The sequence below is a fragment of the Geotrypetes seraphini genome, chromosome 2 (assembly GCF_902459505.1).
Source record: "Geotrypetes seraphini chromosome 2, aGeoSer1.1, whole genome shotgun sequence".
NCBI lineage: Eukaryota > Metazoa > Chordata > Amphibia > Gymnophiona > Dermophiidae > Geotrypetes > Geotrypetes seraphini.
This window is the reverse complement of record NC_047085.1, coordinates 140,395,861-140,415,391: the sequence shown is the minus strand read 5'-3', so window position 1 is coordinate 140,415,391 and position 19,531 is coordinate 140,395,861. Positions and strand designations below refer to the sequence as shown.

The following is a 19,531-nucleotide window of genomic DNA, read 5'->3' as shown; positions in this document are numbered from 1 at the left end:
CCTCCACTCGCAAAGGCGAGCCCCCCCTGCGACAACAGACACCCCCCGCCCGACCAACTTTAACTCACTCCCCCGTATGGCACCGGCACGCAGCCCATAGGATGTGCCGGTGCCGCTTGAAGATCTTCTTCCTGCCTCTGCCGGCTTTGAGCATGCATCTGCGCATGCTCAAGCCCTTCTAATTCGCCCTCTCGCCGAGATTCTCCGATGCATGCTCAAAGCCGGCAGAGGCAGGAAGAAGATCTTCAAGCAGCACCGGCACGTCCTGTGGGCTGCATGCCGGTGCCAGACGGGGAGCGAGTTAAAGTTGGGCGGGCGGGGGGGGGGTGCCTGTTCTCACGGGGGGGGGGAGGGGGTGCCGATTCGAGCAGGGGGGGCCTTTGCGAGCGGGGCGGGGGAGCGATGCCGGTGCCAGACCGGGGGTGAGTTAAAGTTGGTCGGGCGGGGGGGGGGGCCTTTGCGAGCAGGGGGGAAGCGATGCCGGTTCTCGGGGTGGGTGCTGGCAAATCGAGTCAACATTCGGTTTGCGAGACAAGTTTTGCGAGAATGTTTTGCTCGTCTTGCAAAACACTCGCAAACCGGGTTACTCGCAAACCGAGGTTTGACTGTACTAGAAAAAGACCCAATTTACAAATGTGCTAAAAATGGGATTAGCATGCAGGAAAGACCTATGTAAGGATTAATAGAAAGGAAAGATCTATTTAAGAAGTAAGCCCACTTCTTAGTACAGCTTAGTAAAAGGGCGGTACATGCCTGGAATCATTTAAGGGCTCATTTTCAAAACAGAAAAATGTCCAAAAGGTGTGTCCTGCAAGTTTCTCACAGAAAAATGCCCAAAGTATATAATCAAACTAAAGGATAAAATGTTTCCAAGTCTGTTTTAGACATTGACAAAAAGATGTTGGGGGGGGGGAGGAGGCATTTCCAGGGGAGTTCATGAGTACATTATGGGTGATCAAATGTCACAGATGTTTTTGTGCCATAGCAGATAGTAAAACAATTTCCTTGTGCTAGAAAGAAAAAATGTTGTGAATTAGACCTGCTTTAAAAGTGACTAGCTCAAGCATAAACCTGTCTCTGGACTCACTTGTGAGTTTTGCTAAGTTAGAAACTGGAGAGGTGGAGTAGAGTGGCCTGTTACTTTTGTTTCTCTGCCTCTGTCTGAACCTTGTGACCTTCACATTCCTGCCTTGTATCCTCATAGCCCCTCCAGCAATACTTGGCCCTTGCTCTCAGATCTTTCCCCCTACCCCCACCCAATCCTCACTGTCTCCCGATTCCCTACACCTCCCATTCAAACCCCCTAACTGCTTTATTTATGTTTAAATCTGTTTATTAGTTTCAAAAAAAATATATATATATATATAAACATGAAAACAGCCACCAAATACAATCAGGAATCCCCAACAAAACCCCACCCACCCAACCCACCCACCCCCATCCCACCCCATCCCATGGGAACAGTACTCAAAGGCCAACAGATCAATTCAATAATCTGCTGCGCACCGTCGGTGTCAAAGTCAAACAGAAAGGTAACCAACAGTGAAGATGCAGGGCACCACGTCTAGAGTCCACATTAACAATGTCTAAGCGTTCACATCCCGCTAAGTGAATCATCTGAGTTCGCCAATGCGAAACAGTAGGCGTATTGGGCGACAGCCAACGTTGAAGGATGGTTTTGATGCCCACCAGTATGGCCTTCCGTACAAACACCGTTGCGCCAGGACGAATTGGATGCAAAGATAACTTCAGGGTGAAAAGAAAGGTGGTCGTGGGAGTCCAGGTACAATTCCAGAATGTTGCTATATGAAGACAAAGGCGTTTCCAGAAAGCCTGAACTCCTGGACACAGCCAAAACATATGACCCAATGAAGCTCGAGGGGCCGCACACTTGGGGCAAGCATCAGTTGAGCAGATATGTGCATGGAAGGCTCGGACAGGGGCAAAGTAGGCCCGGACCACAAATTTATAATAACGTTCCCTTTCTGTCACAGCGACCAAGGATTTCGTCCCATGAAGGATGCTCCGCTTTATCATATCCTCAGAAATGAGAAACTGTAAGTCCGCAGACCACTTAGTAGCCAAAGTTGCATAATCCAATTCTCCAGCCATCTCCTGAAGAGAGCGATGATGAAATCGCAGAGGGATGAGCATCTGAGCAGTAAGACTGATTGCCTCGGACAGCTTCTCCTGAACATCTTCACGTAGGGATGAGCTAGGAAGGGATTGAACATAATGTTGCAATTGTCCATAAGAAAACCAATCCCCAGCCATCAAGGCAGAGGAAGCACAGAGTGTCTGGAAAGACTGTAACGTGCCATCAGACTGTAAAACATGAAATAAGTAATGCATGCCCCTCCCCGGCCAGCTGGGATGAGCGCACAAGCCCATACCAGGGAGAAAATCACCATTACCAGTAATGGGTAGACACGGTGTCACATCAAACCGAAGAGCTAATTGAGTACAAAGCTGTTTCCAAATTTTTCGTAAAGGAAGGAGAAATAAATCCCCATACAGCTGCCACAGGGGGGGCAAGCATTTCACATGAAGTAAGTAACTGAAATGGTAAGGAGCTAAGGAACTGCACTCCACTGCAGCAGCGGAAAAGTAAGATGTAGCACAGAACCAATCATTCAAATGCCTAAGTTGACAAGCCATATTAAATCTACCCAGATGTAACAGCCCAAGTCCTCCCTGTGCAGTTGGTAAAGATAGAGAAGATAGAGGAATGCGAGATCGCTTACCACCCCACAAAAAGGAGCAGAGGGAACGGTGATGAAGCCGCAAGTGACAACGCTGTAAAAGAATAGGTAAAGTCTGAAAAAGATAAAGCCATTGAGGGACCACCATCATGTTGTACAGGGCAATTTTCCCAAAAAGGGATAATGGATAAGAGCGCCAGGCCTAGAGCCGCCGCTCGGTCCCAGCCAACAAAGGAAGTACATTGATAAAGTAAAGTGTAGCTAGGTCCCTGGGTATTAGAATACCTAAATATCTAATCGAGGAGTCAGCCCACACTAAAGGGAAGGGACCCGTCCATGTGTCACGCACTGAGAGCTGCAATGGTAACACGAAAGACTTCTGCTTATTGAGGGTCAACCCAGAGAACAAATGAAATTCATCTAGAAGCTCCAGAGAGCGTTGCGGGCGGGCCAGAGTAAACAAGAGATCATCGGCAAAAGCCAACACACGTAATTGGGAAGAGCCTTCCGGCAAACCAACCAACTCATCATCTCCTTGAATCGTACGCTGTAGGGGTTCCAGATAAAGAAGGAAAAGCAATGGGGAAAGAGGGCAACCCTGACGCGTCCCCCGACCCACCTCTAAGGACTTAGTTAGAATCCCATTGACTAAAACTGAGGCTGAGGGTGCAGAATAGAGCGCACGCAAAGCAGACCCAAACCAGCCCCCCAACCCCACGTAATTAAGAACCTGGAAAAGATAGGGCCATCGGACTTGGTCAAAAGCCTTGGCTGCGTCCAGGCTCACCAAAAGACCAAGCGTGGAAGTAGACTGGGCTCTGGAGACAGCCAACAACACCTGTCGAACATTGACCACAGAGTGTCGACCCTGCACGAACTCTACCTGCGCCGGAGAAATCACATGGGGCAAGAGAGGTGTCAACCGATTGGCTATTAGGCGAGCCAAAATCTTCAAATCAACATTAATAAGGGAAATTGGTCTGTAGGAGTCGACTTCATCCCGTGGCTTACCCGGCTTTGGCAATAACGTAATAGTGGCAGAATTAGCATGAGAAGGAAACGCTCCTGTCTCCAACGCCATGACAAAATAACCTAAAAGAGGCTCGCACACCTGCAGAAAGAACATCTTATAAAATTCAGAGGAGAACCCGTCAGGGCCCGGAGCCGTGCAAGAGCGTAAGTTTTTTATCGCCTTTTGGATCTCCGTGCCCCAAAAGGGTCCGTTCAATACAGACCTCTGCAGATCAGTGAACCGAGGCATATCAGCATCCTCTAAGTAATCAAGAACATCGGGACCACTATAGGGCTCAGGACTGGCATAGAAGGTAGAGAAATGCAGGTAAAAGGCGTCCGCTATATCCGCTGTCTTGGTTTGATAAGAACCATTGTCCGCCTTAAGTTTAGAGATATAGCGATCATCCTGCCAGTTCTTCGTCAGGGTAGCTAACATTTTTCCTGTCCGGTTACCATACCGGTAGAAACGATATTTCCTATAAAAAAGAGAGCGCTTGGTTCGATCGTGCAATAAGGCATTAAGGGCCACCTGAGCAGCGTGAAGTTCCTCCCTCAGTGTGTTTGTGGGATGACAAAGAAATTTAGCTTTCAATTGGGAATATTGTTTTTCCAATCTAAGGATGCCAGACGAAATCCGTTTACGACGAGCAGAAACATACGATATAATTTCCCCCCGAAGAACTGCTTTGGCCGTCTTCCAAAAGAGGGCAGGGGTAGATTTATGCTGACCATTAGTAAGAAGAAAATCCTCCCATCGTTTACGTAAATAAGTCAAGAAGTCCGGATCATCTTGTAAATAGGAAGGAAAGCGCCACCGGAGGGATCCCTGGGGAGGAACACCCCAAGCCACATCTATCCATATAGGGCAATGATCAGATACCTCCAAGGGCGGCCTCAGTGACACGAGAAAAGAGATGTTCCGAGACCAAAAGATAATCTAAGCGGGAGAAGGACCCATGCCCTCTAGACTGGTGAGTATAGTCCCTTTCAAAAGGGTGGAGAAGCCGCCAGGAATCGACCAATCCCAGGGACTTACAGAGAAATGATACTCCCTTTGTGGATGTGTTGGTTGGCGAAGTGGAGACAGTAGATTGATCCAGAGAGGAATCTAAAACTTGGTTAAGGTCCCCAGCCACAATAAGAGGAAAGGAAGAATCCAAGAGGCCTAGAGAGATCAAAGTAGTGAAATAGGAGTGAGAATAGAAATTAGGCCCATAGGTAATCAGTAAGCGGAATTCTGTACCCTGCAAGGATATATGCAACAATAAATTTCTACCCTGAGTGTCCTGGTGACACACTGTGACAGCACACTTCAGACCCTTACGGATCAGCAAGCATACCACAGCCCTTTTACCCGAAGAAGAAGCATAAAACACTGAGCCAACCCATCCCCGTTGTAGTTTCTTATGCTCCTCTACTGTCATCTTAGTTTCCTGCAAGCAAGCTAAATCAGCACGATGGTGTTTCAACTGGTTTAGCAGCTTAGTACGCTTCACCGGGGACGTAATCCCGGACACGTTCCAGGAAACAATACGGAGTGAGCTGTCACCCAGGGTCCACTGACATAGGTAACATACAACAAGTAAGAGACAAGTTCCACACCCAGGCGCCCAGCCTCACCCAAGTGCTCTTCACCTGATACCCCTGGTAGCACCCTGCAAGCAACAAAAGAAAAAATTGCAAGAACAAAAAACAGTAAAGCAAAGGAGGCCAGAAAAAGAACAACAACCAAACAAGTAATCCTGTATACTGTTCCCATCCAAACATCCAACTCCCCCCCCATCCCCCAAAAAACCCAAACAGCATATCTCAAGGAATATGCAAGAGGACCGTGAAGACACCTTACGGGGCCCCAATCCACCCAACTACGAAAGAAAACATGGAAGCATAACTCGAGCCTCAACACAATGAACAGGAACCATCAAGAGTCAGAAAAGTCCACCCTGGCCCTGAAGGATCCAGACTATGATGGAAAAAGTCAAGGTGGGGCCGAGGGAGAGCCAAGATGTTGGTTAATAAAGTCTGCTGCTTCCGAAGCCACTGAGAAGGGGTGCCAAGTACCATCATGCTGGATCTTCAGCAGAGCCAGATAGACAAAGAGGAAGCGCTGCTTAAGCTCCCCCAATCTGGAGCATAGAGGATAGAATGCCTTTCGCCGGTCAGTAAGTGCAGATGAGTAGTCTTGGCTAAGACGTATAACAGAACCCCGTAATTTTAAGGAGTCCTTCTTGGCCCGGGAGTGCCGCAATATATCCATCTTGTGTCGGTAGTTTAGAAATTTTGCAATTACCACACGTGGTCTGGATTCACGGGTAGGTCGTGCGCCTAAGCGATGAGCCCGTTCCAAACAGAAAGAGCCAGGCGCCACAGCATCAGAAAATTCCAGCTCGAGCCAACCCTCCAATTCAGCCAAAAGGTGCGCGTCTGGGATTATTTCGGGTACACCCAAAAACCGTAAATTATTCCGGCGCGACCGATTTTCCAGGTCGTCCAGCTTGTCAGCCTGTAGGCGTACCGTTTCCTGCAGGGCCGCTAAGTCCAGCTCGTGTGAATTAACAGAGTCTTCCGCTGCAGACACCCTCTGCTCCAACACTGTAGTGCGCGCCGCAGTGTCTGTGAAGAGGTGCTCCAAACGATTCATTTGGGCTGTTAAAGTTTCAAGCTGCGGCCGGAGCACCTGTGCCACTGCCTTCTGGATGTCTGCAATAGCAGTGTCGGCCAGCACAGACACCGCCGCGGCAGAGGCCGCCGCCATTTTCGTGTCGCAAGGCTTCATGCGCGCCGGAGTTTTTCGGGTGGAGGGAGGGCGAGCCGCTTCTTGCGAGCGGGTCAGAAATTGGTCCATTGATTCCGGATCCGTTGTGCCACAAATCGGGGCGGCCAGGGTGCTGTAAAACAGAGTGAAGCTCGTGGAGATGGATCGGGGCCCCGGAGCTGAGCAGGAACGTGTCCTCAGCAGCTCATAGCGTCACGTGACCTTCAACTGCTTTATTTATTCAATTTTCTATACCGTTCTCCCAGGGGAGCTCAGAATGGTTTACATTAATTTATTCAGGTACTTAAGCATTTTTCCCTGTCTGTCCCAGCGGGCTCACAATCTATCTAATGTACCTGGGGTAATGAGGGGATTAAGTTACTTGCCCAGGGTCACAAGGAGCAAAGTGTGTTTGGACCCACAACCTCAGGGTCCTGAGGCTGTAGCTTTAACCATTGTGCCACACTCTTCCCTCTTGTCATCTGTTTTTCATTGTTGCTCTGTCTGTTCACTCCCTGTATGTCACGGTGTCTGAGAACTGTCTGTTGGTGCTAGGGAAGACTCTGCTGTGTATTTCTGCTGTGTGTGAGGACTACTGGTTGGTGCTGGGAGAGTGAGTGCTGGGTCTCTCTGGGTACAATAGGTGGAAGAATGCATGGTGATGCTCCAAGGTTTATTGGGTTCCTCCTCTGGTGGTTGGACACCTGCATCTCAATCATGGAAAACAAGAGTAAAACTTGTTCTCCTTCTCTTGAAGAAAACAAAACTTAATCCCTTAAGTTCTTCCTTTTCTAACTTCACCCTTCCTTCCCTAAAAGAGCTCCAACACATCATGCAATCTCTTAACACAAAGGGTTCTAACTCTGAGACTATACCCCCGTTTATCCTTAAACATTATTTCTCTATTTTTGGTCCTTACATTCTCAAACTCATACATAGGAGTCTTATCACAGCTACGTTGCCCAACACTTGGAAACACTCTACTATCTATCCAATCATCAAAAGTGGCACCCAGGACTGCTCGAATTATAGGCCAATCGCTAATCTTCCCTTTTTAGCAAAATTGACAGAAAAGATCGTACTTAATCAAATCTCAGATTTCGTTCACAAAACTCAAATATTGCATCCTAATCAAACAGGTTTTCACAAAAGTCACCCAACTGAACATTCCTTATTAGGTCTTTCAACATCTATTCAATACTACCTCGACCAACATAAATTGGTTATTCTTATCTCCCTTGATCTTTCAGCAGCGTTCGACACAATAGTTCATCTGCATTTACTTAATAGGCTTGCCTCGATTGGTATCTCCAATCAGATTCTTGAATGGTTTACTGATTCCACCTCCTTCTCTTTCCAAAACAACTTCGGCATTCCCTAAGGTTCCATTCTCTCCCTGTTACTTTTTAATATCTTTTTGGCTCCCCTACTGACTCTTTGTCAGTCAGTTGGCTTCTCTGCTTTTGCATACACCGATGACATACAAATTATTCACACCATCAATCCATCCAACCCCACTGACATCAATTCCATCAATGCAAAACTAGAAAAAATTAGAGATTGGTTACGTGATAATATGCTCTCCCTCAGCATCTCAAAAAACAAACTGTCTTTTCCCATGGAAAGATAACATGCAACTCATAGCTCCATTATCCATCGAGAATATTGTGATCAAATCAGTTACTTCAGTCAAAATCTTAGGGTGTTATCATTGACAACACATTAACTTATTGCCCCCAAATCAACGTAGTGGTCAAAAACTTTTTTCAAACTTAAAATGATTCGTTCTGTAGCTAGTATCTTAGATTCTCACTCTCTTAATATATTGATCCATTCTCTTATCATCTCTAAACTATTGTAACTCACTATATAAAGGTATATGCTAAAAGGACATAAGATGCCTTCAATTAATCCAAAACATTGCCATCAAAATTATTACAAATTCTAAAAAATACGATCATGTTGCTCCCCTCTTAAAGAAAGCATACTGGTTACCCATCCCTCACAGAATAATTTATAAAATCGTCGTCATAACATTCAAAACCTAAAAGACCAAGGAACCAGCCTTCATCGATAGACTTCTGATTCCACATGACCCTCCCAGAACCCTAAGATCTACCTCTCAACATCTACTCTATGTCCCCTCGTTAAAAATCATCAGTACCCATCGGGCTTCCATCTTTTCCATAATAGCTCCCATGACTTGAAATTCGCTTCCAATTCACATCAGGGCAGGGCTATTTCCAGGTCCTGGCTAAAGGCTAGCTGAAAGTGTAGGCGAACCCAAGCTGAGTCCAGAAACCAGCTATTGGACAGCCATGTTCTGGGACAGGCTGGCACCCCAGTGAGTGATGAGATGGACAAGATTTCTGTATGAAAGATAGGGTTACCAGATGTCCGGATGGCTTTTCAAAACCCAGCACTTTGTCCAGGTTTTGAAAAGCCTCCTCAAATCGTGTCGGGCAGGGTGGAAGTCTGCACATTTGCAGATGCCACACAATGTCACACGCATGCATGGACTTCCTTTTAACTTTAGCAAGTGCCCTCTCATTCTCTTCACCTCGGAGAGGGTGAACAATTTTTCTTTCTCTACTAAGTCAATATTTTGAATGTTTCAATCATGTCCCCTCTCAGTCTCCTCTTTTCAAGGGAGAAGAGGCCCAGTTTCTCTAGCCTCTCATTGTACGGCAATTCCTCCAGTCCCTTAACCAATTTTGTCACTCTTCTCTGGACCCTTTTGAGTAGTACTATGTCCTTTTTCATGTACGGCGACCAGTGTTAGATGCAGTATTCCAGGTGGGGGCATACCATGGCTCGGTATAGTGGCATGATAACCTTCTCAGATCTGTTCGGGATCCCCTTCTTAATCATTCCTAGGATTCTATTGACCTTTTTCACCACCGCCGCGCACTGCACGGACAGTTTTATTGACTTGTCTACAAGAACTCTTAAGTCTCTTTCCTGGGAGCTCTCTCTGAATATAGCACCGGACATCCTGTATTTGTGCATATGATTTCTATTACCGACATGCATCACCTTGCACTTATCCACATTGAACCGCATTTGCCATTTCGCTGCCCATTCCTCAATTGTGGTTATGTCTGGTTGTAGGTCTTGGCAATCCTTCTGTGTCCTCACTACTCTGAACAACTTTGTATCGTTTGCAAATTTAATCATCTCACTCGTCGTGCCAATTTCTAGGTTGTTTATAAATATGTTGAAGAGCACAGGCCCGAGCACCGAACTCTGTGGCATTCTACTCATGACGCTTTTCCAGTTCGAGTATTGTCCATTTACCCCCACTCTCTGTTTCCTATCCGCCAACCAGTTTTTAATCCACATGAGTATATCACCCTCGATCCCATGGCTCGCAATTTTTCGAAGTAGATGTTCATGCGGGACCTTGTCGAATACCTTCTTTAAAATCTAGATATACAATGTCAATTGGGTCTCCCTTGTCTATCTGCCTATTTATTCCCTCGAAGAAGTGCAGTAAGATTGTCAAGCAAGATCTTCCTTTGCTGAAGCCGTGCTGGCTGGTCCTCAATAATTTGTGTCCATCAAGGTGATCGATGATGCGGTCCTTTATCAGCACCTCTACTATCTTCCCCGGTACCGAAGTCAGACTCACTGGTCTGTAGTTTCCCGGATCTCCCCTTGAACCTTTCTTGAAGATCGGCATAACATTCGCCACCTTCCAGTCTTCCGGAATCTTTCCTGATTTGATCGACAGATTGGCTATTAGTTGAAGCAGTTCAGTTATAACCCCTTTCAGTTCCTTGATTACCCGGGTGAATGCAATCCGGTCCCTGGGATTTATCGTTTTTAAGCCTATCAATCTGTCTGCATACCTCTTCTAGACTGACCGTCGCCCTGTCAGTTTCCCGTCTTCTTTTCCTGTGTAAAGCCTGCTTGCTTCAGGTATATTGGATATATCCTCTTCGGTAAATACAGATGCAAAAAATGTGTTCAGTTTGTCGGTGATGGCTTTGTCTTCCTTTAGTACTCCCTTCATTCCATGGTCATCCAACTGCCCCACTGCTTTCTTCGCGGGTTGTTTCCCTTTAATATATCAAAAGAACGGCTTAAAATGTTTTGCCTCCTTGGCTATTTTTTCCTCATAGTCTCTTTTGGCCCCCTTTTACTGCCTTATGGCGCTTGCATTGATGTTGTTTGTGCTTTTTCCAGTTTTTGTCCTTTTCCATTCCTTAAAAAAAGTCTTCTTGTCTCTGATCGCTTCTTTCACTGCTACAGTGAGCCACACCGGTTCCTTGTTTTTTTTCCTCTTGGAACCCTTGTTGATAAGTGATATATTTAGATTCTGTGCCTCGATGACTGTGTCCTTAAAAAGGGACCATGTTTGCTCTAGCGTATTTACAGTGCTTATCCTCTTCCTAATCTTCTTCCTCACCATGACTCATCCCTTCGTAGTTCCTTTTTCGGAAGTTCAGTGCCATGGCAGTCGTTCTGGATTGATTTTTTGTTCCTGTGTCTAGGTTGAAGTGGTACATGTTGTGATCACTGTTTTCCAGCGTCCCTTCTACTTCTATATCTTGTGCCAGTCCTCGTAGCTCATTTAGAATTAATTCCAGAATTGCATTTCCTCTCGTATTTTCCTTGACAAGTTGTTCCAGGAAGCAATCGCTTACAGCATCCAGGAACTTGGTCTCCCCTACTGCAGCTGGAGTGGCCTAGGTTCCAATCTATACCCGGATAATTGAAGTCGCCCATGATAACTGTGTTGCCTCCTTTGCATTCAAGTTTAATTTCTTTTGTCATCTCTCCATCAGTCTCTTTGGACAGCCCTGGAGGTCGGTAGTAGATCTTCGTATCCATTCCATTTGTTCCCGGTACTTTGGCCCATAGAGACTCTACTTTATTGTTCGTTTCCGGCGTGTTCTTTCTGGTAGACTCAATTCCCTCTTTTATGTATATGGTGATACCCCCACCTTTTTGTCTTACTCTGTCTCTGCAATACAGCTTGTATCCCGGTAGCAACAGTGTCCCAGACGTTGTCCTCGTTCCACCATGTCTCTATGATGCCAAAGATGTCTAGGTTATCTTTTTGTGCCATAGCTTCCAATTCCCCCATTTTATTCCTTAGGCTCCTTGCGTTTGTGTACATACACTTAAGTTTGCGGCCTGTTACTTTCTTGCACTTCCTTCCTCCTTCTGTCTCTGATGCTTCCGTCCCTTCCAACCCGTTGGGATTTCTGTCTTGCCTATGATCCGGTAAGTCTTCCCTGCAATCTTCTTCCATGGTATCCTCTGGGTATACCGTTTCCCGAACCATCGACTCTTGGTCAACTGTCAGCTTTTCCCTTCTTCTTAGTTTAAAAACTTCACAATTTCTCGCTTGATGTTGCTTGCAAGTAGCCTCATTCCATCTCCACTGAGGTGAAGTCTGTCCTTCCTGTATAGCTTGCTCTTCCCCCAGAACGTCGTCCAGTTGTGCACGAAGTGGAATCCTTCTTTCTCACACCAGCGCCTCATCCATGTGTTGACTGCTTGCAGTTCCGTCTGCCTCTTCCCGTCGGCCTTGGATACCGGCAAGATCTCCGAGAATGCTACCTTCGGCGTTCTGATCTTCAGCTTCCTTCCTAGCATCCGGAACTGACCTTTCAGTGTTTCCCTGCTGTAGTTCCTGTTGCCCACGTCATTAGTCCCAATGTGGATCACCACCGCCGTTATCTACCCCTTCCTGTTGATGTGGCTCACTATTATCCTCCACTTTGGCTCCTGGTAAGCAGGTCACCAGCTGATTCTCTCTTCCTCCCACTATGTGGCTGTTGACTTGTTGAATGATAAGAATCCCCCATGACGATTTCTGTCTTCTCTATCTTCTCTTGTCTCTAGCCGCAGGTCCATGACCTTGGTGTACTTCCATCTCTCTAGTCGCAGGTTCGTGTCCTTGGTGCACTTCCATCTTTCCTCATTCCGGCGTTGGCTTGTACTGGACTTGTCTTCCTGTGGGTTCCCTCCGCTGTTTCCAGGTCCTGCTACTGTGTCAACTGTTCCTTTCTTGTGATTGTCCTCACACTGTAGGTGTTTCTTGGCAGTTCCTCTGTTGGTAGTGATTTTCCACGGCCTCTCTGTATGCTTTCTCGATGAACTTCCCTAACTCCCTGACTTCTTCCTCCAAGTTCCTCTCTTCCATGAAGTTTTCTGCTTCTCCAATCTCTTCCTCAACTGCTTGAAGTGCTTCTATAGTTCTAGTACTCTGCCCTCCAGTAGTCTGACTCGCTTCTTCAGGCCTTCCAGTTCCTCGCATCGAATGCATACATACAGAGGGGAGGTAGTCATACATATGACAAACAGTGCAGAAAACTGGGTAGCTCAACCTCCTGCTTTCATCTGTTGCTTCCATTGCTGTCTGCTTACCGGTCTGTTGTCTGAAGTGGCTTCTCCTTGTGTAGGAATCTGTGAAGCATCCTTAGTGTTTTTTCTCTGCAGTCTCTCTCCTAATTATATTCCTGCTACCCCTGCTGCTTTTGTGTATGTTCTCTGCGACTGCTGTGTTTATCTATCTGCTGTTTGTGTCTGTCTTGTTGCCCTTGTGGCACTTGCCTGTGTAGGTGTCCTTCCCTGGTGTTTCCTCCGTGCAGTGACTTGTCCCTTCTTAAGGCCCTTTGCAAAGGCGCTCTCGCTAAGGCGAGCGCCTTTAACGCTCACCTTCGACGTGTGCCTCCTCCTCCTATACTCACATACCCCCCCCTACACATACATACACACACAAACCCATGTCAATTATTTGGCTCACAGCCATAATTCTTCTTCCCCTTCCCTTTCCCCTCAAGTTATAGGCCAGACTGTGCAGGAGCAGAATGTGACTCAGAGTCCTCTCATGTGGAGCCCCCACTGTCATCAGTAATGCTTCTTGCTATGATGCACCTTGGAAGTCAGGTTGTCTAAGTAGGTTGCTGCCTGCTTTGCTGCCTGTTGTAGGATCCAGCAAGGCAGTCTGTTGTGACTCTGAGGGACCTAGTCTCATAGTAGACCCATTGGACTGGGTGACATGAGTCACATCCGTGTGAGTAGTTGCACCTCAGCAGCTGAGGCAAGAGAGGCCTCACTGTATCCAACTGGAGACTCAGGCACACTCTGAATTGATAGGATGCTTGTCAAGGCTGCTATAAAGGCCTGCAGGTCCTGATGGATCCCCAAAAGTTTCTGCCACACAAAGTTTCTGCCTCCTGTTGCAAGGTCCGCTGCAGCTGGATCCCCTCTCTCATCAGCTGGAATTTCTGCTACCGGTAGTCCGCCAACTACAAATTCTGCCCCAACAATTTGGAGGCCAACCTGACCACCTGCCACCTATGGTGGCTGGGACCCTTATGAGCCACCAGTGGCTCTCCATCAGCCCCCTCATTCACCCATTCTGCCTCTACAGGGCTATCTGCAAATTCCATTGAGAGGGGTGTCCCTCCAGTAATTGTTTTTCCTCTTGGCCTCATGCATGCTGCTCCTGGCTAGTGTCCTCACTGTGCTCTTGCTTCCCCATGGTGTCTTCCTGTGAGGCATCAGCTCCCATTGACTCGCCATTCTTCTCCTGCTCATGTGGCTATGCTACCTGCTGGCTGCTCGTGCCAGGCTCACCATCAGACACTGCATCCTCACCGACATAGGAAAAGCAGAGGGAATGTCATTTGTCCTAGCCAACCTCCCAGTGCACCTCTGACCACAGATGCGAAGGGAGAGATGCTAAGACAGAATCATTGTCATAATTCCCAAAGATATATACCTCCACCCCATCACTGCTGGAGCCAAGGACTATGGTGCCCCATGTGCCTCAGAAGCCTGGGTGTCAGATAGCCAGTTGGGTACAAAAGAAAGGGATGTGGAAATGGTGTGGTGGGCACACTGAGAAGTACACAGAGGGCTAGAAAGCAGAACTAAACACTGGGTAGAGATGGGCCTGGGGGGAAAAAGGCGGCACCAAAACCTAACAGCTACAGGGGCCCTCCACCCAGCAAGCTGAGTGGCTCCAGACTTAACCATGACATCCTGTTGAATTGTTGCCAAATGGTCCCAATAGCCAGCCTGTCTGCATGTTATCTGCACTGCCTTCTCACCTCCCTCCCCCACCTACCAGAGATCCCATAGTATACATAGGAATGGTAGCACTGAGGAGGCCCCCATCCCACCCTTGCTTGAAGAAATGAGGGTGAAAGAAAGATCAAGAAGCACAGATTCACCCAACCTTACCTGAGCCCTTGGCTTGTGCTGACCTGTTTTGGCTTCTCATGACAGTGACAGGGAGGATCAAAAAGGTGGAGGCATAGTGTTATAAGTCAACAGAGGCCTTGAATCAAAGAGACTAAAAATTCTACAGGAACCAGAACACACCTTGGAATTCCTATGGGTCGAAATTCCATGTGTAAAGGGGAAAAGGATAGTGATAGGAGTGTACTACTGTCTGCCTGACCAGGATAAACAGACAGATGCTAAAATACTATCAGAAATTAGGGAGGCTAAAGAACTAGGTAACGCAATAATAAATCGGTGACTTCAACTACCCCAATACTGACTCAGGAGATGAAAGATCTTGAGGCTGATTTAGGTGGGAAGTCTACCCCATACCATAGCCCTCAATGCTGTTTCTTCTCATGCTGTTTTGTCTTCTCATATCCAAGGAAATGTAGCTACATTAGAGGATAACCTGCTTTGCTCATTTCACCTTCACAATTTTTCCCTATTCTCTGGAGGGACACTGCCTGTGCTTGGATGCAGGGTAGTTGGAAATGTGGTCCTTCCCCAGCATAGGCCATCAATTAGGCTGCCATGTCCTAGGAGCAAGGCAGAACCTTAGTTTATGTGGAGATAAACAAGACATGTGTCTAAGAAACATGTGCAGGCACTGTCAATACCCCCATCACATATCTTTCACACAGAAATCTTGTCCTTCTCATCACCCACTGGGGTGCCAGCCTGCCCCAGAACATGGCTGTCTAATAGCTGGTCTCTGGACTCAGCTTGGGATCACCTACATTTTCAGCTGGCCTTCAGCCAGGACCTAGGAATAGTGAGTGGAAATGGAGAGTGCAGTGGTGTAGGCCCTCCACCTTGTGGACCTAGGCAACAGCTTCCATACACCCCATATACCTGTGAGAGGTCCTATGGTGGCCACCCTTAATGCAACCATTGCAGTTAACTGCAATGGTTGTGTACGAGGGGCACAGCATAATGGTTTGTAGTGTGGATTGGGATGCAGGGAGGTGGGAGAAGGTAGAGCTTGAACTTCAAGCTCCTGCCTTACAGAATCTTCCTCAGCTGCAGGGCCCATTGGAACCCTCTTCCTTAGCATAGCCCCTGGTAGGGCCCTCAACATTCAAGGGGATAAATTTGTCTCCATCCCTGCGGGAACATATTTTCCCATCCTGGCGCGTTCTTCTCCTGTCTCTGCCCCATTCCTGCAAGCTCCGTCCTCATCTGCACAAGCCTAAAACACTTTAAAATCATAAGTGTTCAAGGCTTGTGCGGTTAAGGCAGAGCTTACAGGAATGGGGCAGGGACAGCGACAAAACTTGTGGGGACAGGGCGGGGAAATTGAGTTCCTGTGGGGATAGGGACAAATTTGTCTCCGTGTCATTCTCTACTCATGGAGACATGATGGGGTGGCAGGTGGTGGTTGTGCTTAAATATCTCTCTCCTGTGCCTGAACCAGATATTGAGTCTCTGGCAGAGAAAAGTTTGGCTCCCTTCGCAGAGGCATTATACTGCACATTAGGTAACGCTGTTCAATGTACAGAGCCAATATTTTGCATGTGAGGGGAAAGTTGGAGCATTCCTGCAGATGTTTCCTGGCTGCAGGGCCCAATACCGCTGCTGGAAGTTTTCCTCAGTGGATTTCTAATAGCGGATACTTTATATGCAATTGTGTTCGACACAGATTTTTAAGATATTTTCTAGCTGTATTTTCAAAAAAGTCAGCAAACATTTTCCTATTTCTTTGATTATGGCCTTTGATTTTTTATTTTTTTTTTACGTTTTCTGGGAACTGGCTACGTCCACACTCGGATGTCATATCAAAAATGCCCCTGCCCATCAACAAAGCTGATGACAAGGCATGAATATATATTTCAAGCACACTTGAGACAAATATAAAATGCCATAAAATTTGGGCGATACCTGGTGACAGAGTAGAGCCTGTATTGACACACCAAATAGGGAAAACTGGACTAATGGGTGGGCAAAAAGTTCATTATTCTGTTGATACAGACTAATACAAACGGAGTGGATTCATTGTATAGTTAAATTATCATGATAATAACAAAAATGCCATGTTTGCTCTGCCTGGATATGTGGTTTTTGTTTCTTTGCTGGTAGTCTTTTGCCATACATAATGAGACAGATATTTCAATTAAATGCCTAGATGTTCTCTCCTGAATCATGGTAGTTCAAGGGTTTTTTTTGGCTCCCTGGAGAGAATCTTGCATTTCAGTTTCCATTAAATCACAGAAAATGCTTTTGTCAAAAAGCTCCATTCTCTCACATAATATTCAACTTACCAACACAGCTCAAATGAACTACAGCCCAGAAATAGCCATCAGGATCAAACTGCAACAAAGAAAACAGATTGAAGGAAAACAGACATGTCTGCATCATACTTCCCTGGCTATAAGGTTCCAAAGATGAGCGTGATATGACACAGTGACAAAATTCATCACTGTTCCCGTCCCCGCGGGAAACCATCCCCAAGTCATTGTTTAAGGAGAGAGAGTAGGATTGGAGTATGAATGGGCACAGCCGCTGACCCTCAAGCCCTGCATTGAAGAATGCTGGTGTACTGTAAAAGGACTAAGGTTGAGACAGACACTAAAGAATGACATGGGATTGTTTCCTGAAGTTATCCACAAGGACTGGAATGGTGATGAATTTTGTCTTGTGAATGTTATTATGTACTTTGCCTTGACAAAAGGCAAAATATAAAGTAATGAGAGGAAAAGGAAGATGAGAAGAAGAAGAAGATCATGGAAAAATCTGGTATAAAGTACTTGTATGATACAGGTGAAGCATGTTAAGTCCTTTGGATAACACTAAAGGTGAAGAAACCAGACCTCGAAGAAGGAACACCCCCCCCCCCCATTTTCCCTCCTGCTCTAATAAATCAGTATATTAACAATGAAAAAGACATTTCATAATACAGTTGCCGGCTGGCATATACTGATTGGGAAATACCCTGATGCTGAGCTAGCTGCTAGGCTAAGCAAAACTTATGAGAAACAAGACTTAACTCTGTTGCATGGCAATAGGGCTCACACCTAGCAGGATATTATGAAAAGATGAACACATCTCATGGTCAGAAATAGAATTCTCAAGAATATCATTTAGCAAGACATGTCTTGTGATAACGAAGCAGGGAGGGGGGGGTTGAAGCTCGGAATTGCTTATATGGTAAAAGAAAGGGGCATTTGCAGGAAAAGGTTAGGCCTTACGGTAAACTGAACAGACGTATAGCGTGACACAAATGTATAAGCCAATAAATGAATCTACTTATGTAATGACGTGTAAGGAAATAACCAATAAAGATGTATCATGTGATTTAGACCAACGTGGTGTTAACCACCAAGAAATGTATAAAAACAGGCCTGTAAGCGGAAGTAGGTAGAACAGACATCAGAGGATCCTCAGGCCTGAAGATCACATTCTGTTACTCTATATACTGAATGATTTATTCTTGTAAGCTGTTACTGATGTGCTAATAAATATACATATTGATTTTAACCAGTATATAGCGTATGAGGTCTCTATCTCGAGGTAGGCCTAGTGGCCTACTTCAGTAACAAACAATATTGACAGGCTACATATTAGAAATTGTAAATGCCTATGAGGGGGTGCTAATAAGTTCTCAGCTCAGCCATGAAGGGAATGACAAGAAGACACGAAGGAGTGTATAAGTCCAAAAAAGACTGGTGAACTCTAAATATTCCACAAAATCCTTTATTCCTTTAATACGACATACATCAACTCAACATTCGCATGTTTTGGCCCAAATGGCCTGCCTCAGGAGTCTCACAGGTCTGCGTATGAATCAAAAAAACATTTTATGATCAATTAAACATCACATAATACACGCTGCAAAAACGCCACCACTTGCAAACTGTGAAACTCCCGAGGCAGGCCATTTGGGCCGAAACATGTGCATGTCGAGTTGATGTATGTCATATTAAAGGAATAAAGGATTTTGTGGAATACTTAAGAGTTCACCAGTCTTTTTTGGACTTATACACTCCTTCGTGTCTGAGTGTTGTTACTGTGGATTTGACTCTCCTGTGTTTTCCAGGGAATGACATGAAGCCATGAAACTTAAAAAGTTATTCTACATATTCACCCCTAAGTTCAACACACTTGGCACACTGTGTTTGACGTTTCTCTAACCCATCCCAAAAAATATTCTGATGTCTGGTCACTGAAATACTGCTCCTCTGCTGCAATCACCTCCAAATCACTCAAACATTGTCACCTTTTCAAACTCTTTTTAAGGTTTAGAAACAAAAAATGGTCAGCTGGAGCAAGATTTGGAGAGTAGAGTGGATGGTCTATGCCAGGGGTGTCCAATGTCGGTCCTCGAGGGCCGCAGTCCAGTCGGATTTTCAGGATTTCCCCAAAGAATATACATGAGGTCTATTTGCATGCACTGCTTTCATTGGGGAAATCCTGAAAACCCAACTGGATTGCGGCCCTCGAGGACCGACATTGGACACCCCTGGTCTATGCACTGAAACCCCAACTGCGTCAAAACATCCATCATTCTGCAAGCCTTGCGAGCAGGTGCATTGTTTTGCAAAAAGAGAACTCCTTTCCTCAGCTTTCCTCTCCTTTTTTTCTGTCAAGTCTCCTTTATTCGGCACAGCAAGTTACTGTAGTATTCTGCATTAACTGTTTGGCCCCTTGGAAGAGAGTCAATCATTATAACACCTTTCTGATCCCAAAACACTGTGGCCATGATCTTTCCTGCAGACGTTTGGGTCTTGCATTCCCTTGGCCTTGGAGAATCTGAGTGCTGCCATTACATGGACTGTTGTTTTGTCCCACGATCATAGTGGTGTAACCATGTTTC

At 46.1% G+C, this 19,531-nt stretch overlaps 1 protein-coding gene across 4 annotated transcripts in view; it reads right to left on the bottom strand.

Annotated features, from left to right (window-relative positions):
• TMEM241 (transmembrane protein 241) overlaps positions 1 to 19,531 on the bottom strand; it is a 117,816-nt gene that overhangs the window by 49,968 nt on the left and 48,317 nt on the right. For all 4 annotated transcript variants that reach the window (XR_004538349.1, XM_033933883.1, XM_033933884.1 and 1 more), the window contains one exon: positions 16,980 to 17,028. Coding sequence is in view for 3 of the 4 variants with exons in the window: in XM_033933883.1 (XP_033789774.1) it covers positions 16,980 to 17,028 (49 nt within the window). In the remaining variant the exon portion in view is untranslated. The remainder of the gene's footprint in view (positions 1 to 16,979; positions 17,029 to 19,531) is intronic.